General features: G+C 41.2%; 1 protein-coding gene across 1 annotated transcript in view; it reads left to right on the forward strand.

The window, feature by feature from the left end:
* The window catches only part of samd10b (sterile alpha motif domain containing 10b), a 58,295-nt gene that overhangs the window by 12,784 nt on the left and 25,093 nt on the right, over positions 1–20,418 (forward strand). Inside the window, exons 2-3 of the mRNA XM_034126396.1 lie at positions 8,125–8,309; positions 16,929–17,097. Of these exons, the coding sequence (XP_033982287.1) occupies positions 8,125–8,309; positions 16,929–17,097 (354 nt within the window). The remainder of the gene's footprint in view (positions 1–8,124; positions 8,310–16,928; positions 17,098–20,418) is intronic.

Consider the following 20,418-nt stretch of genomic DNA (forward strand, 5'->3'; position numbering starts at 1 on the left):
GCACCTCTGTGTGTGGTAGATCTTCTACCCACCTTCCTTCCGTCCGTCCGTCCGTCCGTCCGTCCGTCCGTCCGTCCTTCCTTCCTTCCTTCCTTCCTTCCTTCCTTCCTTCCTTCCTTCCTTCCTTCCTTCCTTCCTTCCTTCCTTCTTTCTGTCCTCCTCCTTCTCGCCGTCTCGGCAGCCTCCTGGATTTCATCACAAAGGATCACAACAAACTTTTAAAAACTTCAAAGCTCTGAGTTATATTTCAGTTTGCTCACAGAGGTGCCTCCACCAGCACCGTAGCCGCTGCCGAGTTGCTGTTTCTAATCATTCATGCTGCTTTCGGATCTACAAACTAACTCCCTGTCTGCAATTTCCATTCCCTCCCCTGTCTATCTCAGCTTCCAATTCATTGGCGCATTTCCATTCTCTCTCCCCTGCGCTTCTCTTTCTATGTTTACCTCTCAGCTTCTGTGGAGCATTAACTTTTATCTTTTTCTCCACCAGCCCCCCACCCATTCTATAAGCCTATTCCTCCCACTCGTTCATTCCTCTTTATTTTCTTTTTATCCCCTCATCCTGGTGTCTTTGTATGGTTTCAGTGTAGAGCAGATTATCAACTAACTCTCACATCGGTCATTTATTCATTTCAATGTGTGTTTGCAAACCCCTCAGTGCTCAATAAGCTGTGTTTGTTTGTGCAAGTGTGTGTGTGTGTACATCTGGAGCTATTGACTGGTTGTTATTTTCACACGCTACATTGCCCGCTCATTTGTCCTCTAATATGAAAGTCTATGAGCAGTGACATACATGTGAAAAGCAAAGTAGGCTACTTGTGTGATAGGCATGGCTTCAGGACATTCAATACATTATTGAGTGCTGAATCTCTCCACATCCTATTCTCTCACCAGGACACAGTGTGAGTGCACCACATCGATTTAAAGACCACATGTGACAAGCACAATAAACTGAAGTCCATTCAGGCTCCAGAAGCCACTCGGTTCACAGCGGCTAGTTTAACCTCTGCGCATGGCAGTGATTTAATGTAAAGAGTTATATTGTGAGTATAAGGGGCTGATTTCTCTATGCTCAGCCGACAGAGCGTGGGTGATCCTTGGCGAACGGCCTTGCAGGCTATCATTGAAGGTATTTGTGAACTCAAGGAATTAGCATGCCGTGTTTTGCTTGCACAAATTACTTCTTTAATTTCAGTTTAGAAAAAAAAAAAAACGATTATGGCATAACCTGTTTGTGTGATTGCTTGAATCAATTTCAAGTTCATTAGCAGACCATCTGGCGTATAGCTCTTGCCTCAAAATGATCAGCTTAAACTGCACTTGAAATCAAAATCTTATAGCTTGATATTGAAATGCATGCAGACATTGTTTTTGTGGTTGACCTGTTCACTGTATCACTCGATTTCCTCGCTGTTAATTTAGTGTGCCTTTCTTAGAGGTTGTGGTTTTGGGTTAAGATGGGAAAGTAGAATTATGACACTTTAATATTTTGTTCACAGACATCCGTTAATCCACTCAGGCAGAACACTTTGCCACTCAGGGGAACAGCTGTAAACAAACACTAAATATTTAAAAAATCTTGTCTAAGCTAAGAAGTTGTGCTCCATGCGCGTGTTCATTTAATATCCCCCATCATTTTGGATTCTTTTGAGCAAAATGCAGAGGAGGACGTCCTGCATGACATGACAAACTATGAAGGCAGTTTAGATCACAGCATGTATTGAGATGTGAAAGCTGTGGAATTATGTGTTATTGTTATGTGACGGCTGAAATTACTGTCATTGAAAATATACAGAAGAACATAATGCTGATGTTCTCTGAGTTTCACTGCATTGAAACTTCTGAAATATTGTGAATCTGCCAGTCAAAGAGTTGATGTCAAAGTGGGATGTTGATTTCAGATTTTCAGTTCAATTCTTTCATTTGACCTTTCTCAGTCATAACTTATTCAACCAATCAGAGGGAATACAATTTAGCTTAACCTTTTTGATGCTTGCTTGTGTATGTCACTGCCATGTGAATTCAGAACGGTTTAAACATGCATAGAGTCTTGCTCTGCCTGCTTGACCTTTTAATGTAATTTCCTTTATTTTGTCCTCTAACCTATCTGATAGAACAATATCCCAACCAGGCTAGTTTGGAAGGATGTATCTAAGGTGTTCATGAGCTGTGACTGATAACAGTGTGTGTGTGTGAACTAGATTGATCATCTGATTACCTCCCCAGTTAAACTGGCTTGTCGAATAATAATTCAATATCTCATAAACAACATCATGCAAATATACACAGATAGTGTGTGCCCTTGAAAAGCTCTGGCATTCACTATGATGAATATACTATGGATTCATTATGCAGATGGAGCTAACTGGAGCTTGCTTTAGTCGTATGTGGATGGTGTCATGGTCAAAGTAACTGGATTAAAAGTGGTGTGCAGTATATTTTGAAAACATAATTCTCACGGATAATGTACTAGGGGTTTTGGTTTCACAGATGTGGAGAGATTTATTACTTAAAACTGCTTTAATATTTTAAAGGGAGCTTTACGTTTTTTTTTGCTGAAACATCAATGAGCACATTAACATACACGTTTGTAAACAAGTTTGTAGTGTTTTACCAGTTACATCTAATTCTTACATGGACCATGATAAATCAGATTTTTCATACCCAGTTTTAATGTCTGTGAAGATCAGAGTTCAAATATCCTAATTATTTGGCCACTCCTTCATTGCTTCCTTGGTTCCTTCCTTCTTACTGAGTTACCTCAACAGTTTGGCATAACCACAGTTTGTTTTTTAGCTGCCTGAACTTTGATGCCATCTTAAATGGAAAGTCACCTTTTTTTAAAACATTAACAAGATGTTAAAAATATTTGGTCTAGTAAATCCAGAATATTTATACCAGGTTATCCTCACATACCCGGGATACTCCACGCAGAACCCCAGATAACTGGGATACTAGTGCGCATTAAAGGCTGATCCAGCCTGATCTCACCTCACATCCTGTTACTCAACCTCGTCCTCCTTTCTCCTTTGACATCCGCTCTGAGTTATCGATTGTCTTTGAGATCTAATCTATCCTCCCGTGTCATCATATGAGAGCTTGGCTGTGAAGGGGATAAAACAATCTCATGATCTCATCTGCTCATAATTTCCCTCTTTGTCCTCCTTCATTTCCTATAACAATTAATATTAATGTTCTGTTCTGAAGCTTAATTTAATCTAATCACTCCCCTGTGACGTGTCTTCTTGCCCATTTTCCCATCTTTTTGGTTCTTATTTACCCTGGCCTTCAGTCCTTTATCCTCTTAAGAGGGCACAACCATGTTAGACCCCTGTATTTCATCTCCTCTGCTGTGTCACAAGTTATTTTCCTCCTCTAGTGCAAAACATTTAGTGAGTTCCGCTGAGCAGGAGTGGATATGACAGCCAGTGTCCTCGGGTGAAGGAGTAAGGTGGACTGTCTTTGTGTGTGTGTCTTCCTGCGTTTGTGTTTTATCTAAAGTGATATGTAATTGTATGTTCTCTGACACAGTGATGGTTAATCAATAGTTCTGTCTGTCTTGGTGGAGTGCGGTGGAGTTAGAGAAAATAAGTCAGGCTGTCCTTAACGCTGGACCCTTCACTTTGTTTGTTTTTTCTCTACAGTACTGCCTAAAAATAGGAAGCTAATGTTGGCCATTTCTCTCAGCAGCCTTTGTTGTTCTCTGTGCCTTTGGGGGGCAAATGGACTAGGCAAATCATAACAGAAATGTTAGCTGCACCTGTGTTCGGATTACACTGTGCATTGTGAGCCATAAGTGCCCCACTGTTTAAATCTAAAACACTGCCTCCATCCACATGGCTGCATATGCAGACTCTGCAGCTGTATTCAGATGCACCAGCCAGAAGAAAAGCAGACAGGGATTATACAGATGTGTATGCGAAATATTCACATCAGAGTCACATTCACGTATGTATGAACATGCCGGCATCTGCATCTACAATCAAAAACACAGATCTAACTGCCGTTTTCCTCATTTGTGTACTGATAAGAGTCGGTGTGTGGTTATCTTGAGCCTGCATCGTGGGTGTCCATTGTTTATTCCCATTTCCCTATCTGCGTGTTCCTGTGACACTGATGGTTTGTGAGAGAAACGTCAGCCCTAGCCTGTGCGACAGTTTCTCATGTCATAGTGGGTAATAGACTGCAAAGCATCATGGGAAAAATCCCTGGGGTGCAGGGTTTTTAGTTTATTTTTAAAGCTGCAACCAGAATTCTTTTTATCACCTCCTGCCGTTTCAAAATGGAGTAATTTCATGGCTCATTCCTGAGGTTAAGACCGGGTCGGTTGGAGTGGAAGAGTTGTAAATAGCCCCTCGCTTTACCACCCAACTTACTATAGGCCCAACAAATCTGGATCATTTGTAGATGTACGAGACGTAGTGGAGTTGGCAGTATCGGTCTGTTTGATGCTATATTTGGGACTTCAGGTTTAATGTGTTTCACAGGCATGAAATCACTTCATAATGAAGTTTCACCCTCTTGCAGATTACCAGGAATGAAGAAGACTGGGATTTTTTTCTCCCCTCTTTCATATAAAACTTGGTCTGCAAATAGAAATGCTATCTTAGGGTTGAATAAGAGGTGCTTGGCAGTTCATGCTAATATCATGCTTCTAAAATACACCATGTTAACTTCTCTGTGATGCCTGCAATAGGGTGGATAAGCCTGAACACTTGCCTCCATGCGAGAGGATTTCAGAAGTTAATGCCAAGGTTATGCACAAATCAAACTTCTACAAAAAGCCCACTCAGCAAAAAAATGTCCACGCAGACTAATTTAGATGCTCTCTTTTGGAGTCAAATGAGTAATGTCCAGTGATGCCATGTTAATCTACTGTGGGATTTGGCTTGGAACGACCTTCCAGGGTGCCGTACTTAACGGCTTAATTACCTTTACAAAAGGGTATACCTCTGAGATTTAGCAGCCTCTCTGCAGGGCAGATATGCTGCTCAGTTGAGAGGAGGTGATATGAGGTTACACTTCACTGGGCTGAGTCGTGTTGACCTACCTACCCTCTGCCCACACTGACACTCACACAAACACCTGTCTGACACTTTGCCCTTGGCTTTGGCACCTCTACCACCAACAGTTCTCTCTCTCTCCCTCCATGTGAGGCTGAAGTTACAGATATGTGAGCATCATAAATTGCACATCATCAAATCTTCCTTATTTATTTACTTTATTTACTGACTCAGTCAACAAATGCATATCCTTTTCTGCTTTTCACCCTGCTTCCCTCCATCCAGCCTTCATCCTCCCTAGTTTGCACTTCCTGATTAGAGGTGATAGAAGTCACCGGCAAGGGCATCTAGAGATAATATTACACCAGTTAGTGACAAATAGGAGAGAGGAGATTTGACGTTTGTCCGGGCTTATCAAAAGTATGTTGAGACAGACGAGGAAAGACTGATAACCCTTCCTGCTGAATAGTTAGGATGGTAATGCAAAAACACTGCATTTGACACTGATCTTTATCACATTTAGATCCACAGCTAAATCCTATCATTGAGCCTCTTTTAGAATAAATGGCTTTTTCTAAAGCTTTGCAACCGTAAAAAAAGACAACCGTCAGAGGCATACGTAGTAATGCCTTCCAAAGCGGACTTGAATTGGAAGGTATGGATATTTAATCACTTTTGGGTGATTTTATTTTCAGCCGTGTCCTGTGACAGGAGGTTAAGTCGACCGAGTCCATTGAAGCTTGCCGAACGAGCGCTCTGTCTTCATTTAATGACTGCCGGGGTTGGCAAGAGCTTTCGATGTGGCACATATTGAGATTTCAATGGAACTCTGAAGTCATGATGTTGCATTTCCTCATCTACAAAGTGATGTCTAGAATGTGTAGGTCAGTCTCCGCCTAATAATTGGAAAGCTCTCTTTAACAGCTTGTGAAATGCAGTTGTTTCGCGGTCTATAAACGCGTCTCCCCTCTAAGCTCTTTTACCTTTCCACAGTTTGATCAGTTTACTGTCAGTTTGCATGGATCCAATGCTAATTTACAGAACCGCTCGCTCTTTCTTGTCTGGCTTGCTCATGCTTTTGCGCTCGCTCTTGTCTCCTTCTGAGAGATTGGCAGGTCTTTAAGGTTGCAAGGCGCTTAGCTTCCCACGTCCCTTCCTCCTGTCTCCTCCCCTTCAGTCTGACTGGCAGTAATTACATCAGGGCTGGAGTTGGTTTGTCCCGACGACCCCAAAGACCTGACAACCAGAAAGAGAAAGAGAGAGAGAGAGAGAAAGAAAGGGGAACAAGTAAGATACTGCTGCATAAGAAGATATAAAAGTAGCAGCATATAGAAATGGGGAAAGGGGGAGCGCAGAGAAAGGAAGCGGTATGAGAAGGAAGAGAAGGTTACACATCAGTGGTTCCTGACAGGCCTTTCTTGTTTTCATCTTCACACTCTTTTTCATTCCTCCATCATATGTGAACTCTTTCGTATTCACCACTGCTCACATGAAAAGACTTTTGGGTTGAGAAAAAGTGCCCGCCCCATCCCTTCACAACCCACACTACTCCCAGCCGCAACCCAGAGTTTCCCACAAGCATCAGCTGTCATACAGCAGCTCTCAGTGCTCTGTTGTGTAATTCTGAAGTGGGAATTGTCCTGGAAAGCTTGTTTTTTCCCTTGTTAGTGAAAAAGAATGGCAGGTTTGCTTTAATGTTGACAGAAGATATCTTGTTTATATCTTTACATCGGGTATGGAAGATAGGGCAAAACCATTGGGCCAAAGATCCCATGTAGAGAGAAACATGAAAGAGCTTATATAACCTAACATACAGTACAGCATTGAAATAAATCCATTCTCTTTTTTTTAAATCTGGTCCCCAGGATAAGGGTGGAAAATAAATTAGGAAGTCATTCAGTACACGAAATGAGGCTTTTCTAAAAGAATGCTCTGACATTGTTCGGTTGTTAAGCTTTTTTCAAATGTAAAATTAATGAATGCAATGTCCATTATTCCTTGTTTAGCCTTTAGCCCTTTCATCAGTAATTCTGTGTCCAGCTCAATGACTGCCTTTACACGCACACATGAATCAGGGGATTTTAGGGAGAGATCCAGTTGTGCTTGACATGCACACTTAAGCTGCTTTACATTTTATATTGTTTGTAATGGTAAGCGTATATGTGAACAAACAGTTGCATATTCAAAGTATATTAATGATTAATGATGTTACAACTTGAATGTATTTATTCTAGGATAATTTTTGTTTGACTTGACAAATTACCTCTCTTGCTCAAATCTAGCTGTGTGTTTCTCTTAACCCCTCAGGAATGGATTTCTTGTTAACATGGCCTTTTAAAAATCAAGTGACTGTCAAAAGTTGACAATAAGCAGCAGCATATCTCAGTTTTACCCTCTGTCATGCATTCTCTTGACCTTTTTCTGTTCCCACTGTCATCTCTCTGTTGTGTCTGGATTATGTGCAGTCAAATACTCTTTCATCATGCACATGACTAATACATTTGTGTCTAAGGTAAGGGGAGCAATGGATGTGTTTGTCCCATGGAAAATAGACCCACAGCCACAGACGACGCACCACTGTAGCCTGTTCAACTTGTGAACCGCAGAAGATGCCCTGTAGCTCTCGGAGATCTGTCCTCTGAACCTGTCGTGACAACTTGTCTGCTTAGCTGTCTCACAGCTTAACGCTCACTCCTGGGAGGAAAGGGTAGACAGACAGAGAGAGGGAGGGATGCACAAATATTTATGATGAAGGCTTTAAATAAGCAAAGATTAATCTAGCAAGAGAGACACAATTCAAAAAAAATCATGCGCTGTTTCTGTTAATATGCACTTAGCATAATTGGAGATCACAGTGGAGTCGCACTGCTGCCCACCACCATCACCAAAACAGCCATCTGTTCGTAGCAATGTGACAGTCAGTACACAGAGCATGTCATCTGGAGTGAATGCAAACTGTTAAGCTCTTAGAGGATTATCAATTATTTATTTTGTTCGTTTTTTTAGGTGTTCAAGTCTCTCAGTTCATAGACAAAAGACATTAAACTAACACAATACAAAGTGAGTGCTTAGTGTGTTTGTTCTTCTCTGACGTTTTCTTCCCTTTCTCTTCCTCCTCTCAGCGGCGTCCAGCTTCAGCTTTTGCCGCGCCTCCCTGGAGCACACGCTGTCTGCGGAGGAGCTGAGCTACCAGCTGCCGCGCCGCCCCGGAGGCAGCAACCTGACCTGGCACGACGGCCGCGGCCAGAGGACAGCGCACACACGCACCGTCAAGCTCCTGCAGCAGCCCGGCACAGAGGGCATCCAGGTATACAGACATCCACACAAACACATTCAAAGGCAGTGCCGGGGAGACTTTAAGTGCATGTTTTGCTTACAAAAACAGTTTGCAAGAACATTTGTTCAGGCATCGAGGGACAGCTCAGATTTAAGCAGGTTCGACCCCAACAAATAGAAAGAAAAATAAAAGCCTCTGAGGCCGGAGCCATACTTAGTTTCACTAGTAAAGCAATCTGCTGTGCTTGGGGATAATCTGTCAATGATTTGGGTTTGTTCAAAAGGAATAAATGTCAGGGCAATAACAGCAGCATGGGGAAAGAACACATGCCACATTTTAGAATCTAAAGTTGAAGATCTAAGTTTTCACTTTAATCCCAGTTTGCAGTTGCTTGGAATCAGTTCTGCCAATTTCACATACCGCTAGTGTTTTTAGAGGCTTATTGTTGCCATTTAAATCATAATTTACCTGTAGAATTGATATTTTAGTTTTTGAACAACCTTTAATCATTTCATTTTGTTTGTTATTTTTACTTGTGATACATTTTTTAAAGCCGTTAAAGGAAACCTTATTGGTTCTCTCGCTCCGGGAATCAAACAGTCTGATCACAGATGAACAATAAAAGGTTATTTCCGTCAAAATAAAATTATTTTGATTGTTTTATTTCTGCATTTGTGATCGTCTCTAGCTCATTATTTGAAGTTGTTCTCGTCGAGAAGTTATAATTGGTAAAATAATTCACTTGCATGACTTTGTATTGAATTACATCCCTGTGCTAGATAAAATATATAATGAAATATAGTTTGAACATTCTTTAGTAGCTTAGTTAAGAACATATTATTTCCCTTGAGGTGCGGTTTGCAGTAATTTAATATGCTCCTGTGTGAATTAACTGGTAGCCCATAAAAGCTTTCCACTGTAATCTTAAAAGCAGTGGCTCCAACTATATGAGAGACAGAGTGGTGTTATGAAGCTGCCCTGACTAGGGTGGGTAAAAGCCATATGTGCTCAGTGGCAGATAATCTCTGAGCATCAGAGAGAAAAGAGAGCATTAGTGCATCAGCGGCAGGGGTGCATCTTTAGCTGTGAAATCTCAGTGGTACCAGGAAGTCTAATTGTTTTATCTTGAACATGATGTTGGCCGAGCCTGTAGTGGATACCGCCAGAGAGAAGCTGGTTTTGTAACAAGTGCTAAGATAACTGTTAACTCACTGCTTGTGATGTAACTGTGCTTGTACAAGGAAACACATGCTGCATACAAATGGACTTAATACTGTCCCATGTGTCTAAAAATCTCATTTATTCCACAGATGCATGTTTTTCCCCCCCGAAGCTCAGCAACAGCTTCAACAGAACTGACTGGCATAAACACCGGGTATGAAAGTCATTTCGGTGCTGAATGGCTGGTGGGGAAAGCTTGCTTGGTGGCTCAATATCTCAGCAGTATAATGTAAGCACAGCAGCCAGAGCATCATTTACTTCCTCACATAGCTCTTGTGCAAAATGGAAGCCCATCTGTGCTGCACCAGAGAGAGGCAAAACAAAGAGGGAAGAAAATCTATTTTAAGGCATCCCGTCTGTGTTTGACCTAAAACACCATATGACACAACAGCCTTCATCCTGGCTACTACTCTTTATATGAAAGAGAGCAGATAGCCCAGTGGAAGTCATTTGTCTAGTCTCTCCACCATGGAACGTTTGCTGTAAAGTGTACATATGCACCTCGAGATTGTTCAATAATCCATAAAAGACTGCCCCCTCAGCTATAACAGCTATAAAAGGCTTAATACAAGACGAGTGGGAAGCTGTTTCCATGTGATTACACAGAGACTGGATAATTAAACCTCCTCCATACCATGAGAAGTAAGGCTTATCATTTCCTTGTGGCAACAAGCCTCTTCATGCATTATTCAACTACTGGTACAGCAGTCCAGCCCTCTCTGATGTGTCTGTGTGTCTCTTGCATTCACAACAAAAACCAGTGTCCCTTTGTACCTCTATCTTAAACCATCTTTGTCAAAAAACAAGCTTGGGGTGTATATCTCATGAGGTCCACTGGTAATACTAGTCCCATGCGAGAAGGGTTTTAGGGTCTTTATGTGTGTATACGTGGGTTGTGTGGATTGGCATCTGTGGGTCCATTTCTCTAAGGAGTGATGATTAGATTATTCTCCATTACACTGGTTGTGCACACATCAGCTGTAATGAGGGAGCCAGTTAAGTGAAACACAACTCAGCTTCTGCATGGGACCTGGGGAATCTTCCTTATCATTTAAGAAAAGCTAATATAACACAGTATGCACTCCTATGCAAACTCCTGTGCACACAGCCACACAAACACATACACACACACACACACACACACACACACACACACACACACACACACACACACACACACACACACACACACAGACACACACACACACACACACACACACAAACACAGACACAAATCAGTTTTTTTGCAATGCTGACAAAATAGGCAGAGTCACGCTTACCCAAAGTACATGCAACAATATATAACATATATTTACATATAAGTGTTGTCATTCAGCGTTTTTCAGTTGTCTAGCTACCTACAGTACGTACAAAGTGGGATAATTTGATTTGCTCCCTATGCTGAGGTCCTTTTCAGGAATTCTCTAGGGATGAAAGTGAGTTTCTGGAAACATGGCTGATTCTGCACATTAAGGTTAGAAGTTAATTGGGGCTGTAGACAGATGAAATTACATTGATCATACCAGCAGCAGGTCTTAAAATTGAGGTTATACACTCATTTGTATTCTTACATTAGTGTATGTGGACCTGTATGCAGACCTATCCAGTAATAGGTTTTTTCCAAATAATGACTCATTGCATTGTGGCACCGTCTGCATCATCCTTGAATTGGCTGTTGTGCGACTAGCCAGATGGGGGGAGGGAGGGGTCTGCGGGTGTCTCATTTTGCTTTCTGACACACAGCTTGTGGGTGAACCTTTAGATGAGACTGGGGAATAGGTGATATAACAGAGACACAAATTAGGAAGTAACAGCAGCCACTGTGCCTTCTATCAGAACCAAGCTTAGAGAAAGTGAGGCCCTTATTCACTAAATTGCCATGCTGGGTTTGCAAATATAACAGACCTCTCTGTGATTATTTTTCCCCTCCTAATTACAGTGGCTGAACTTTCCAGCAGATACCAACACAAACAGTGAATTATACCAGAGAGAAAACACACACATATAACACACAATGCCAAAACTTTGACCACTCGTAACATATATTGAACCGACCATTAGTCACTGTTGTTATGATTGTCCTGCATCTCTGCTTATGTACGACTACATTAAAATACTGCCAAACTCCACTATGTGCAGTGCTGCCATCAACTCGGGGTCTGCATGTTGCTCTGTACCACTCTGAATATTACATTTATCATATTCACCGACAGGCATTAATATTCTTAGTGTATATTGTGTGCCCAAATCTTGTACGGTAATAAGCTGCCCACTGCTACTCCATATTATATATATATATATATTACATTGTATATTTTAGGCTACATTTTGCTGCATTTTTTTAATATTTTCTGTGGCTGAGATTGATGGTTCGACCGACTGTTTGTTAATTATTTTACCACTTTTGGCAAGTCATTGTATTTCCCTAATCTTGACTAAACCGAAAGGTGGCAGATCAGACAACCCCGAAATGAATCCTATCACCTCACTTGTTGTCAACCTAAGTGCTGGCACTTCATGCAAGCATCATCTTTGTTGTCTTGATGATGCAACAGAGAACTGAGGTTTCAAAGACCGAGACACAGAAAAAAACAAATAAGTGAGCTGCTGGGTGATGTAAAGTGTTGCTCTGTCCGAGACACATGTTTGACTCATGCTAAATAGAGGGTTTTGTAAAAAATCTCTTCTGGCCTTTTGTCCTCCTACTGAGAGTTTGCTCACATTTGCATGAGTGCAAAACATTTACAAACGGCATGTCTCGAGGACAACCACAGGCAAAGCCATGCGGCAGCTAACAGAGACTGACAGTTAACACACTTGCCCACACTCTCTCGCACAAGAGCACACTCATGGAAACTAACACATAAACGTTATAAAAATCACAGTGACATACTTAAACACATATGCATAAAGAGTAAACTGAGCAGTGGGACACACAGGGGTGCTAAATGATGTAACAGTAACAGCCAGGAAGAAAGGGGAGGGGGGTTGATTCAGTGATACCGAGAGGAAAGAAAACATGGAATGAGAAAATGTGAAGAGGTGAGAAGGAGATATGAAGAATCATCTGTCAGTATCCGTCAGGGTCTTTGGAATAGAAGAGACGGATTGAAGATCTGATTCTGTAACGACAGGAGAAGAGGAGATAGATCGGCACTGTAAATGGAGAGAGAGAAAGAGAGAGCTGTTAGACATCCGGGCTTACAGAGAAGATAGAAGAGAAGTGTTTAGTAACCTGTGGAGAAATAAAGTGACAGCAGGAGAAGATGCAGAGCCGAAAGGAAAAGGCAGGTGTGAGCTAGAGTGCATGGTGTGCAGATTATAAATATAAATCACAGATTGATTTACACAGTCACACACACAGACACACACACACACACACACACACACACACACTCTGCTAATTGGCGTAGCATCATTGATCAATCTCAGGCAGGAAGTAGATGTGCAGAGACAGAGGCTTTGTCGTTCACAAAGAGTGCATTTTTTAGGATTCACCGCGCTCTGCTGACGTTTAGCTTATCGTGATTCAGTTACACTGAGAGGCATGCAGTTGTAATCACAGAAAAAAAAAACTTACAGTATGCACCTTAATGGACAAAAAGTAGCTCCATGCCCAGAAGCACTAGAGGTCAAGGCACAAAGAAGATGGAAGGGAGGAAACAAGAGAGAGGAAGGTGAGGCGAATGGGAGGAGGGAGGATGTCAGGCCGGCCGGGGATAACATTTACGAGGAGCAAGTAGAGGCGGGATAAGAGACATGATAGAACAAAGTAAGCCGAAAAGGACAAATACGCTTTCAGAGGATACAAACACAATGATCAATAGAGAAGTGCAGAGAAGAAAGTTAGAGTGTGTGGACTAGTAAGGGGGGAAAGTATCTAGCGAGCAGAAACACAGTGAAGAGCAAAGAGATAGAACTCATGATACAAAGATACGAAAAATGTGCAAATTAGTTCATTATCATTTATTACAATGAATGTATTTATTGCATCTATTTCCACACAAATAAAGTCATAGTATAAATGAAATAAATAGGTCAATGTTGGTCAATAATAGAGTTATTTGAGAAGACTGAAAACAGTCTAATCTGGACATGAAGGTACAGCTATCGGACATTTAGCATTTAGCTTAGCATAAAGAGCATGAAACAGTTAGCATGGTTGTGGCCACATGGTAGAACCAATTTTTCCCTTTTTTTAACGGACCATCTACATTAGTAACTTAGCAACAATATGATGAATCTACATGCACTGAACAGTTTCATAGTTACATTTTTAGGCCATTGATTGTATTGCCATCTCTACTGTAAGCTCACCAGCTGTAGCTATATATTTATTTCACAAACATCCTGTTATTAATCTTATCTTACTCAGCAAGAAAGTGAATACGCAGATTTACCAAAGAGCTATATTTGGAAACAGAATTATTTTGCAACAGAATCCAATATACAAGATATTTGGTATACCACACAATATGTCCATGTTAAATCAATTAAGAACTGAACTGCTAAAACACATGACTTTGGCTAACTGTCCCGGCCATGTTGGTGCTTACAGCAACATACCTATTACCTTCCCCCTCTGTCTCTCCTTCTTCTCTGTCCTCCACCTCTCATTAGACTTCCGCCGCATATACAGCCTCCACTTTGCCTATTCAGCCCCTCCATCTCTCTCCTGAACGTAATGAATGAGGAAGCTCCTCCCGCTGGACGTAGAAGTAGGTCTCAGGAGGAGTGGGGGAGGTAGTAAAGGGTGAACAGGCAAACACAGAACTGGCCAGAGGAGATACGGTCTGATGGATGGCCAGAGAACAAGGGAGAGAAAGTGAGGGAGGAAGAGGAACGAAGGAGGGATGATGGGGAGCTATCATTCCATTTTCCTCCTGTCTGGCTTCTTGATGATGAAGGCCATTACTCAGTCAAAGAGTTTGCCTCTGCGCACTGTCTGCTCTATATTTTTCTCTTTCTTTGTCTGACTGTTTTCCCCCCTGTGTCTGCCACCTTCCCTTTGCTTAGATGTATTTGTGTATAACATTTAGTGTACAGTTTTATAAATGTATAAATGTCAGCAAATATCATAGATATTACATAATTGACCTCATCACAACATTTACGCGATGATCTGTATCTCAGTGTATCTTAAGCCCTTTATTTGATCTCTTATGTGTTTATGCAATGTCATGTAGCTTAGTCACTATTGAGGATAAGTCATTACAGATGGTTTGGATCATCTTTTGGGAAGCATCTCCGTATACTAAACTGAGTTCTAGATTGCCAATAGAAACAATGCAGAAAAAGATTAAAGATGACCATTCAAAAATGAGGACACCCCTCTTGTCCACATGCAGTCTTCCAAAAGAGAGAGCCTTTACCCAACCTTCCTAACTCATTCTCAATTAATAATGGGGCTGGGGCAGTCAATCTGGGTTATTAAAATGGCTTTACTTGGGTTAGAAGTATGTGTGTAATATGGAAACGAGCGAACACACTGAAGCGGAAAGATGGAGTTGTTTTCAATTATGGCCTACAAAGCATGAACACACTTAGCTGGTGGACCAACCAGAACTTGATAGGGCAGCTGATTGGTGCTTAAATTGACAGGCGGAGATTACAACTGCAGGCAAAGATGTAAATAGATAGGAACCTGTGTCTTTCACTAATTGTGAAGGTACTCTGGGAGCTCTTAGTGTCATTAACAAAAAAGCGACGAGGACAACATTGGATATTAAGCAACAAGAGTGTGTGCAAGTTGCATTTGTGTGTATAACATTTCAGCATACATAATCCCATTAAATGCAGTCAGTTATGAAGTGGAACGTTTGGCAGCAGTTCTGTGTTTTTCTGTTGAAAATCAGCCAAAGCCTTTGTTGTGGAGTTGGCACAGTCAGAGCATGAATGAATGGATTAGATATGAGACAAAGTCACACAAGTGAGAGAGCTGAGGGGACAGCTAATGGTTGTCTTTCCTGCCCATATGAACTCGATGTGACTTTATTAATGTCCCTATTAATTCCCCGCACAGAGCCGTGAGTCGTGACAGACAAAGAAAAGTGCTGAAATATTTTAGGAGAGAGAAATGGAGTATGAGAGGAATGAAGACACATACTGTTGTTGAAAGATAAATATGACAGAATCCCACTAATGCAGCGTTAGTCTCTGCATAATGCAGGTACCACTTTCAGGAAGAATTACCTTTGTAAAGAAACCACAGCATCCACGATACTGCACAGCCAATGTTGGTGGAAATAATATATTACATGTAATTAGTGTATCAAGATATGTGGTTGATAGAGGGGTGAAGTGCCACATTGTACAGATTGTGAATATTGTCATGCGCGAGAACATATAGCTTCTATCTGCTGCGTGAGGACATATAGCAGAGGATAGCAGCTCTACATTTGTCTCTCTAAATTAGGGTTGAAAGGCAAAGACTGAGTGCAGTGCTCCTTTTAATCAAATGAATGGCATCTGTTTGCCCTTCCCTGCCTACAAACCTTTACACCTTATGTTCACTGCTAATTTGGGTTACATTTGGGCTCATTATGTTAATTTACAAATGTGAAGAGTAGACTAAAGCTTTTGAAAATGTTTTAAAATCTAAACTTGAAAGATAACTCTGCAGACTTCACCTTACTGTAAACCCCAAATAAGCTGCTTTTCATTGCACTACTTTATTTGCACTCACAGCATTTTCTATGGCGAATGTACTACCTGAAGGGATTTTGTTGCTAATTTCACATTAATGAGAAGATCCAGCATGTTGCAAATGTAAGTAGTAAGTAAGCTAGAGCGATTACAAGGTGATTATTTGGAAAAGCAATAAAGAGCAATCAAACCTGCGTCATATTGCACCTCAGGAAATGAAAACATAAATATATACATATACTCGCTGACTCTGAAGGTTTCTAATTTCTCTAATATCTAGTCTCTGATTGTGTTATTATGAGAGTGCTCTCATACTTGTTTGATTTTTTTATTGTATATATTTATATAAATATATGTGTGTGTATATGTCCGCATCTGTAGCCTGTTATTGTCTCATTATACTGCACTGTGAATGAATTAAAAGTAAATATATAAGTCGTCATGAACACATCTGTTCATCAGACAGAGGGCTGCTGTGCCTCCTGTCATCATTAACGGACGTCTCTTTAAAATGACCGCTCAGAGGAGAGGATTTCTCATTTCTCTAACCACCTGCTGCTTCCCCTCCTCTCTCCTCGGTTCCCCTCCTCGACTCCTCCGCTCGCATCTCCTGTGGGCGGGACTAAGACACGAGGATAGGAGTCGAGGATAGGAGTCGAGGAGGGGAATTAGAGAAATGAGAAACCTTCTCTGTCTTGCTAATACTGTACCTGCAACAAACACACACATCCAGCAGCGCAGTGCATCTGTTGATATATTGTTGTTGTTGTTGTTGTGTTTCAGTTGCGTCCGGGTGAAGCCTTCACTGTGTATCACACCAGTCCTACTCTGTCCAGCCTGTCCAAACCTGTGGTGCTGTGGACTCAGCAGGATGTCTGCAAGTGGCTTAAGAAACACTGTCCTCACAACTACCTGACATATGTAGAGGCCTTCTCCCATCATGCCATCACAGGTACTGTACAACACACAGATGCATGCAAAGACAACCATATGCGTCTTTTTCAGATTCTCATATTGTAATGATTACTTGTTTGTGCATATTTGATTAAAATGACCTAGGAGATGCCTTATAGATGTTCTTCCCTCTCAGTGATGTCCCCATTCCCCTGTCTATTCACCTCAGCTCCTTTGACTAAGCCCAGCAGTGATGCTTCTGTAGACAAAGATATTGCAAACCAAATGCCATAAAAGGCTTACCAAATGGCACACAAGTTTTATTTTAGGTTTGTGGTTCCACAGCTTAGCTTCTTCAACTGGAAACAGGTTTACACCCAAATCTCTCCAAAGGAGATTTAAAAGGCATTCATGTTAGGTAACGAAAGGAGTGCAGCCTATTTTTGGAGAAGAAAGGGAAAGCTGCGGAAAGAATGGTGGGTTTTCGTGTTCACCCCCCACACACATATATATTTATTTGTTAGAAAGCCCACATAAATGCATGCAAGTGTATACACTCACAAACCCAACAGACACACATGAGCAGGTACATTTATCATGTGTACACAAATACACATTATTCGCACACATTGACAGACCAGACGGTAGAGCAGTTTTTTTTTTTAGTGAACAGATTGCTGTTCTGCGCCGTAGGGTCAGCCACCACTCACTTACGTTCACACACACACACACACACACACACACACACACACACACACACACACACACACACACACACACACACACACACACACACACACACACACACACACACACACACACACACACACACACACACACACACACACACACACACACACACACACACACACACACACACACACACTTGCACAGTGTTAACAATGCTGCCACTGCCATAGTTACAGCAGCTCTGGTCTGATCATTTTTATTTATGTATTCTAAAACCGAGAGACAGAGACACAGAGGCTTAGATCTAATTATTCTTATGAATTCACATGCCGATTGTCCAGCTGGATTTCATTTTGCCAGGGTTATAAGCACCTGTTTAGTCTTGCGCAAAGGCATATTCACGTGCATTCTGTGTGAATATGCCTTTTTGTTGTTGATGCATATGGTCAGCATCAAAGACACATCAATAAACAGAGGGATGTTGGATCACACCCACAACCTAGACATGGATTGTGTGTCTGTATCATCTTAGTTCAGTGACCCAGCAGTAATTTTCTCTCTCTCGGTCTCTCAGTAATGGCACCATTACAGTGGAACAAGCTGCCTGGGGAGATCAGTGTAGCTTCTTCACTCGCTCTTGCTTTTACATCTAATATGTGTGTGTTAAGGTTCATGCTGCCATCTTTTGTTATACTCTTATTCATTGTATCATGACTGATGTTATTGTTCTGTCTCTTTCTTCCCCAATATTGTCGGTAGTAGTAGACAAGATTAGACACTGTGATACAGTCGAATGCTTGTCAAAAGCAGGAAATAGGTCCTCAGACTGTATGTGCAATGTGATTATAATTCTGATCCAACACAGTGAAGGGTCGGGATGAATGGTGTTCCCTATATCACATCTGTGAATGCTACTCTAGTTGACAGGCAAGCCAAGATTTAGCATTGGTGTTTGACAAAAACCCTTTAATAGTGGTCAGTTTAAGGTATTTGTACTTAATTTGAATATTCCAGTGTGCAGTACATTTACTTGAAAGTTTTATTTCCAAGTTATTTGCAGATTATTGTTTGCCAGGCTAAATATTTGATGAACTAAGATTGATTGTCTTATAACAAATACATATAGCATACTTATAACGAACCAATCTAAACACCGATGGTATGATTAGGTAACCATTTCTTGCTGCAATCAACATTCCAGAATGACAATTTAAAGCACATGTCTTTTGTAACTTTGAAGACTGATTGACCTCTTTCTTAATTCAGAAGTTGCTTCGTGTTGCTTTAATTTAAAGATCTTGATACTGTTTCTCAACCACACCTTTTAGATTTTCTTATAGCAGTGCTAGCATTTGTGGCAGAGAAGTAATGCGTAAGATAACACTTAATATACAGTAGGCAGACTATAAACATTTTATGCCTTGCAGTGAAGGTACTTTAGTGACAGAGGCCATATTTTCACCCTGTATCAATAATATGATACGTTACCAGACTGATAACTGATAACTTTGCATCCACAACAGGTGATTGTGTTTTGTGCATTCAGTCAACATTCTTACTATGATAAGACATGGCAAAAGCACTGTAGGTCAGCAGGTTCGAAGACTTCAGGTATCAGACAGTCACTAAACTGTCACCTGTTGTCCTAACCTCATGTTCATGTACTTCCCCATGGCTTCAGCTAGATTGCATTTACATACTGAGATCATGAAGCAGGCTAGAAGACCTCAAAATGTGGTCTTTCAGATTGCATTACATTCCAGCTGCATGAATTTACACCATGCAGTAATCTATTTTTCATTATCATGATAATATAAACAGATGCAGGTCACAATGTTTTTATCATGTGAGAGTTGCAGATGATGCAGATAGGATGTAGACCTAAGGGAAAATTCAATATATAGGTTAAAGGTTTAAGTGGACAAAGGTGGCTATGGGCTACACACTTACCTTGGTAAGGATGTAATATAGTAAAGGCCTTTAGGGACAGCATGGGCTGAATTGCTCTGCTATCAAACGATTAATCCAAAGGGTATTCTTTTATAAGGAAGTCGTTACCTTCCTCCCTTTCAAATTGCTTTTTGGGCGGGCTTAAGTGTCATTATTGTCCTATAGCCGAGGAGACCTGTTTCCCACTTGCCCACAGACGTAGTTGATAAGCAATTAATTTTGAAGCCAAATTGAGAAAAGCGATCTCCATTGAAACAGCTTTTGTTTTTGTGTCTCTTTTCTCCCTGTGACAGCACTACTTTCCCTATCTGCATGCAATTATTAGGAGTTGCATTAAGTCTGTCTGAGGGGAATTGATTTGAGCTCCATTTATCTGCTTTGTCTCATTTGTACACACACACACACACACACACACACACACACACACACACACACACACATACACACACTATGACACAGACCAAGGACGCTGTTTTTTTTTTGGAACACACTGGGACTGATGTTGGCAAACACACACCAGAGGGCTGTTGGAGACATGGGTTAAAGAGGTTGATGAGTGTGCAAGTGCGTGTGTAAAAAATAACTGTAACTGGGCCCAAAATAAATGGAAAATGATTGTTGTTGTTTCCCCAAGATAGTTGTGCTCACACAAAATGGGTTGTTCCACTTCATGTGCCGGAACCAGAGAGCCGCTGGACTCTGAGGAGAGGGACATAATCTGCCTTATTATTTTGACACA

This window comes from Trematomus bernacchii, unplaced genomic scaffold (genome assembly GCF_902827165.1).
Source record: "Trematomus bernacchii unplaced genomic scaffold, fTreBer1.1, whole genome shotgun sequence".
Classification (NCBI taxonomy): domain Eukaryota; kingdom Metazoa; phylum Chordata; class Actinopteri; order Perciformes; family Nototheniidae; genus Trematomus; species Trematomus bernacchii.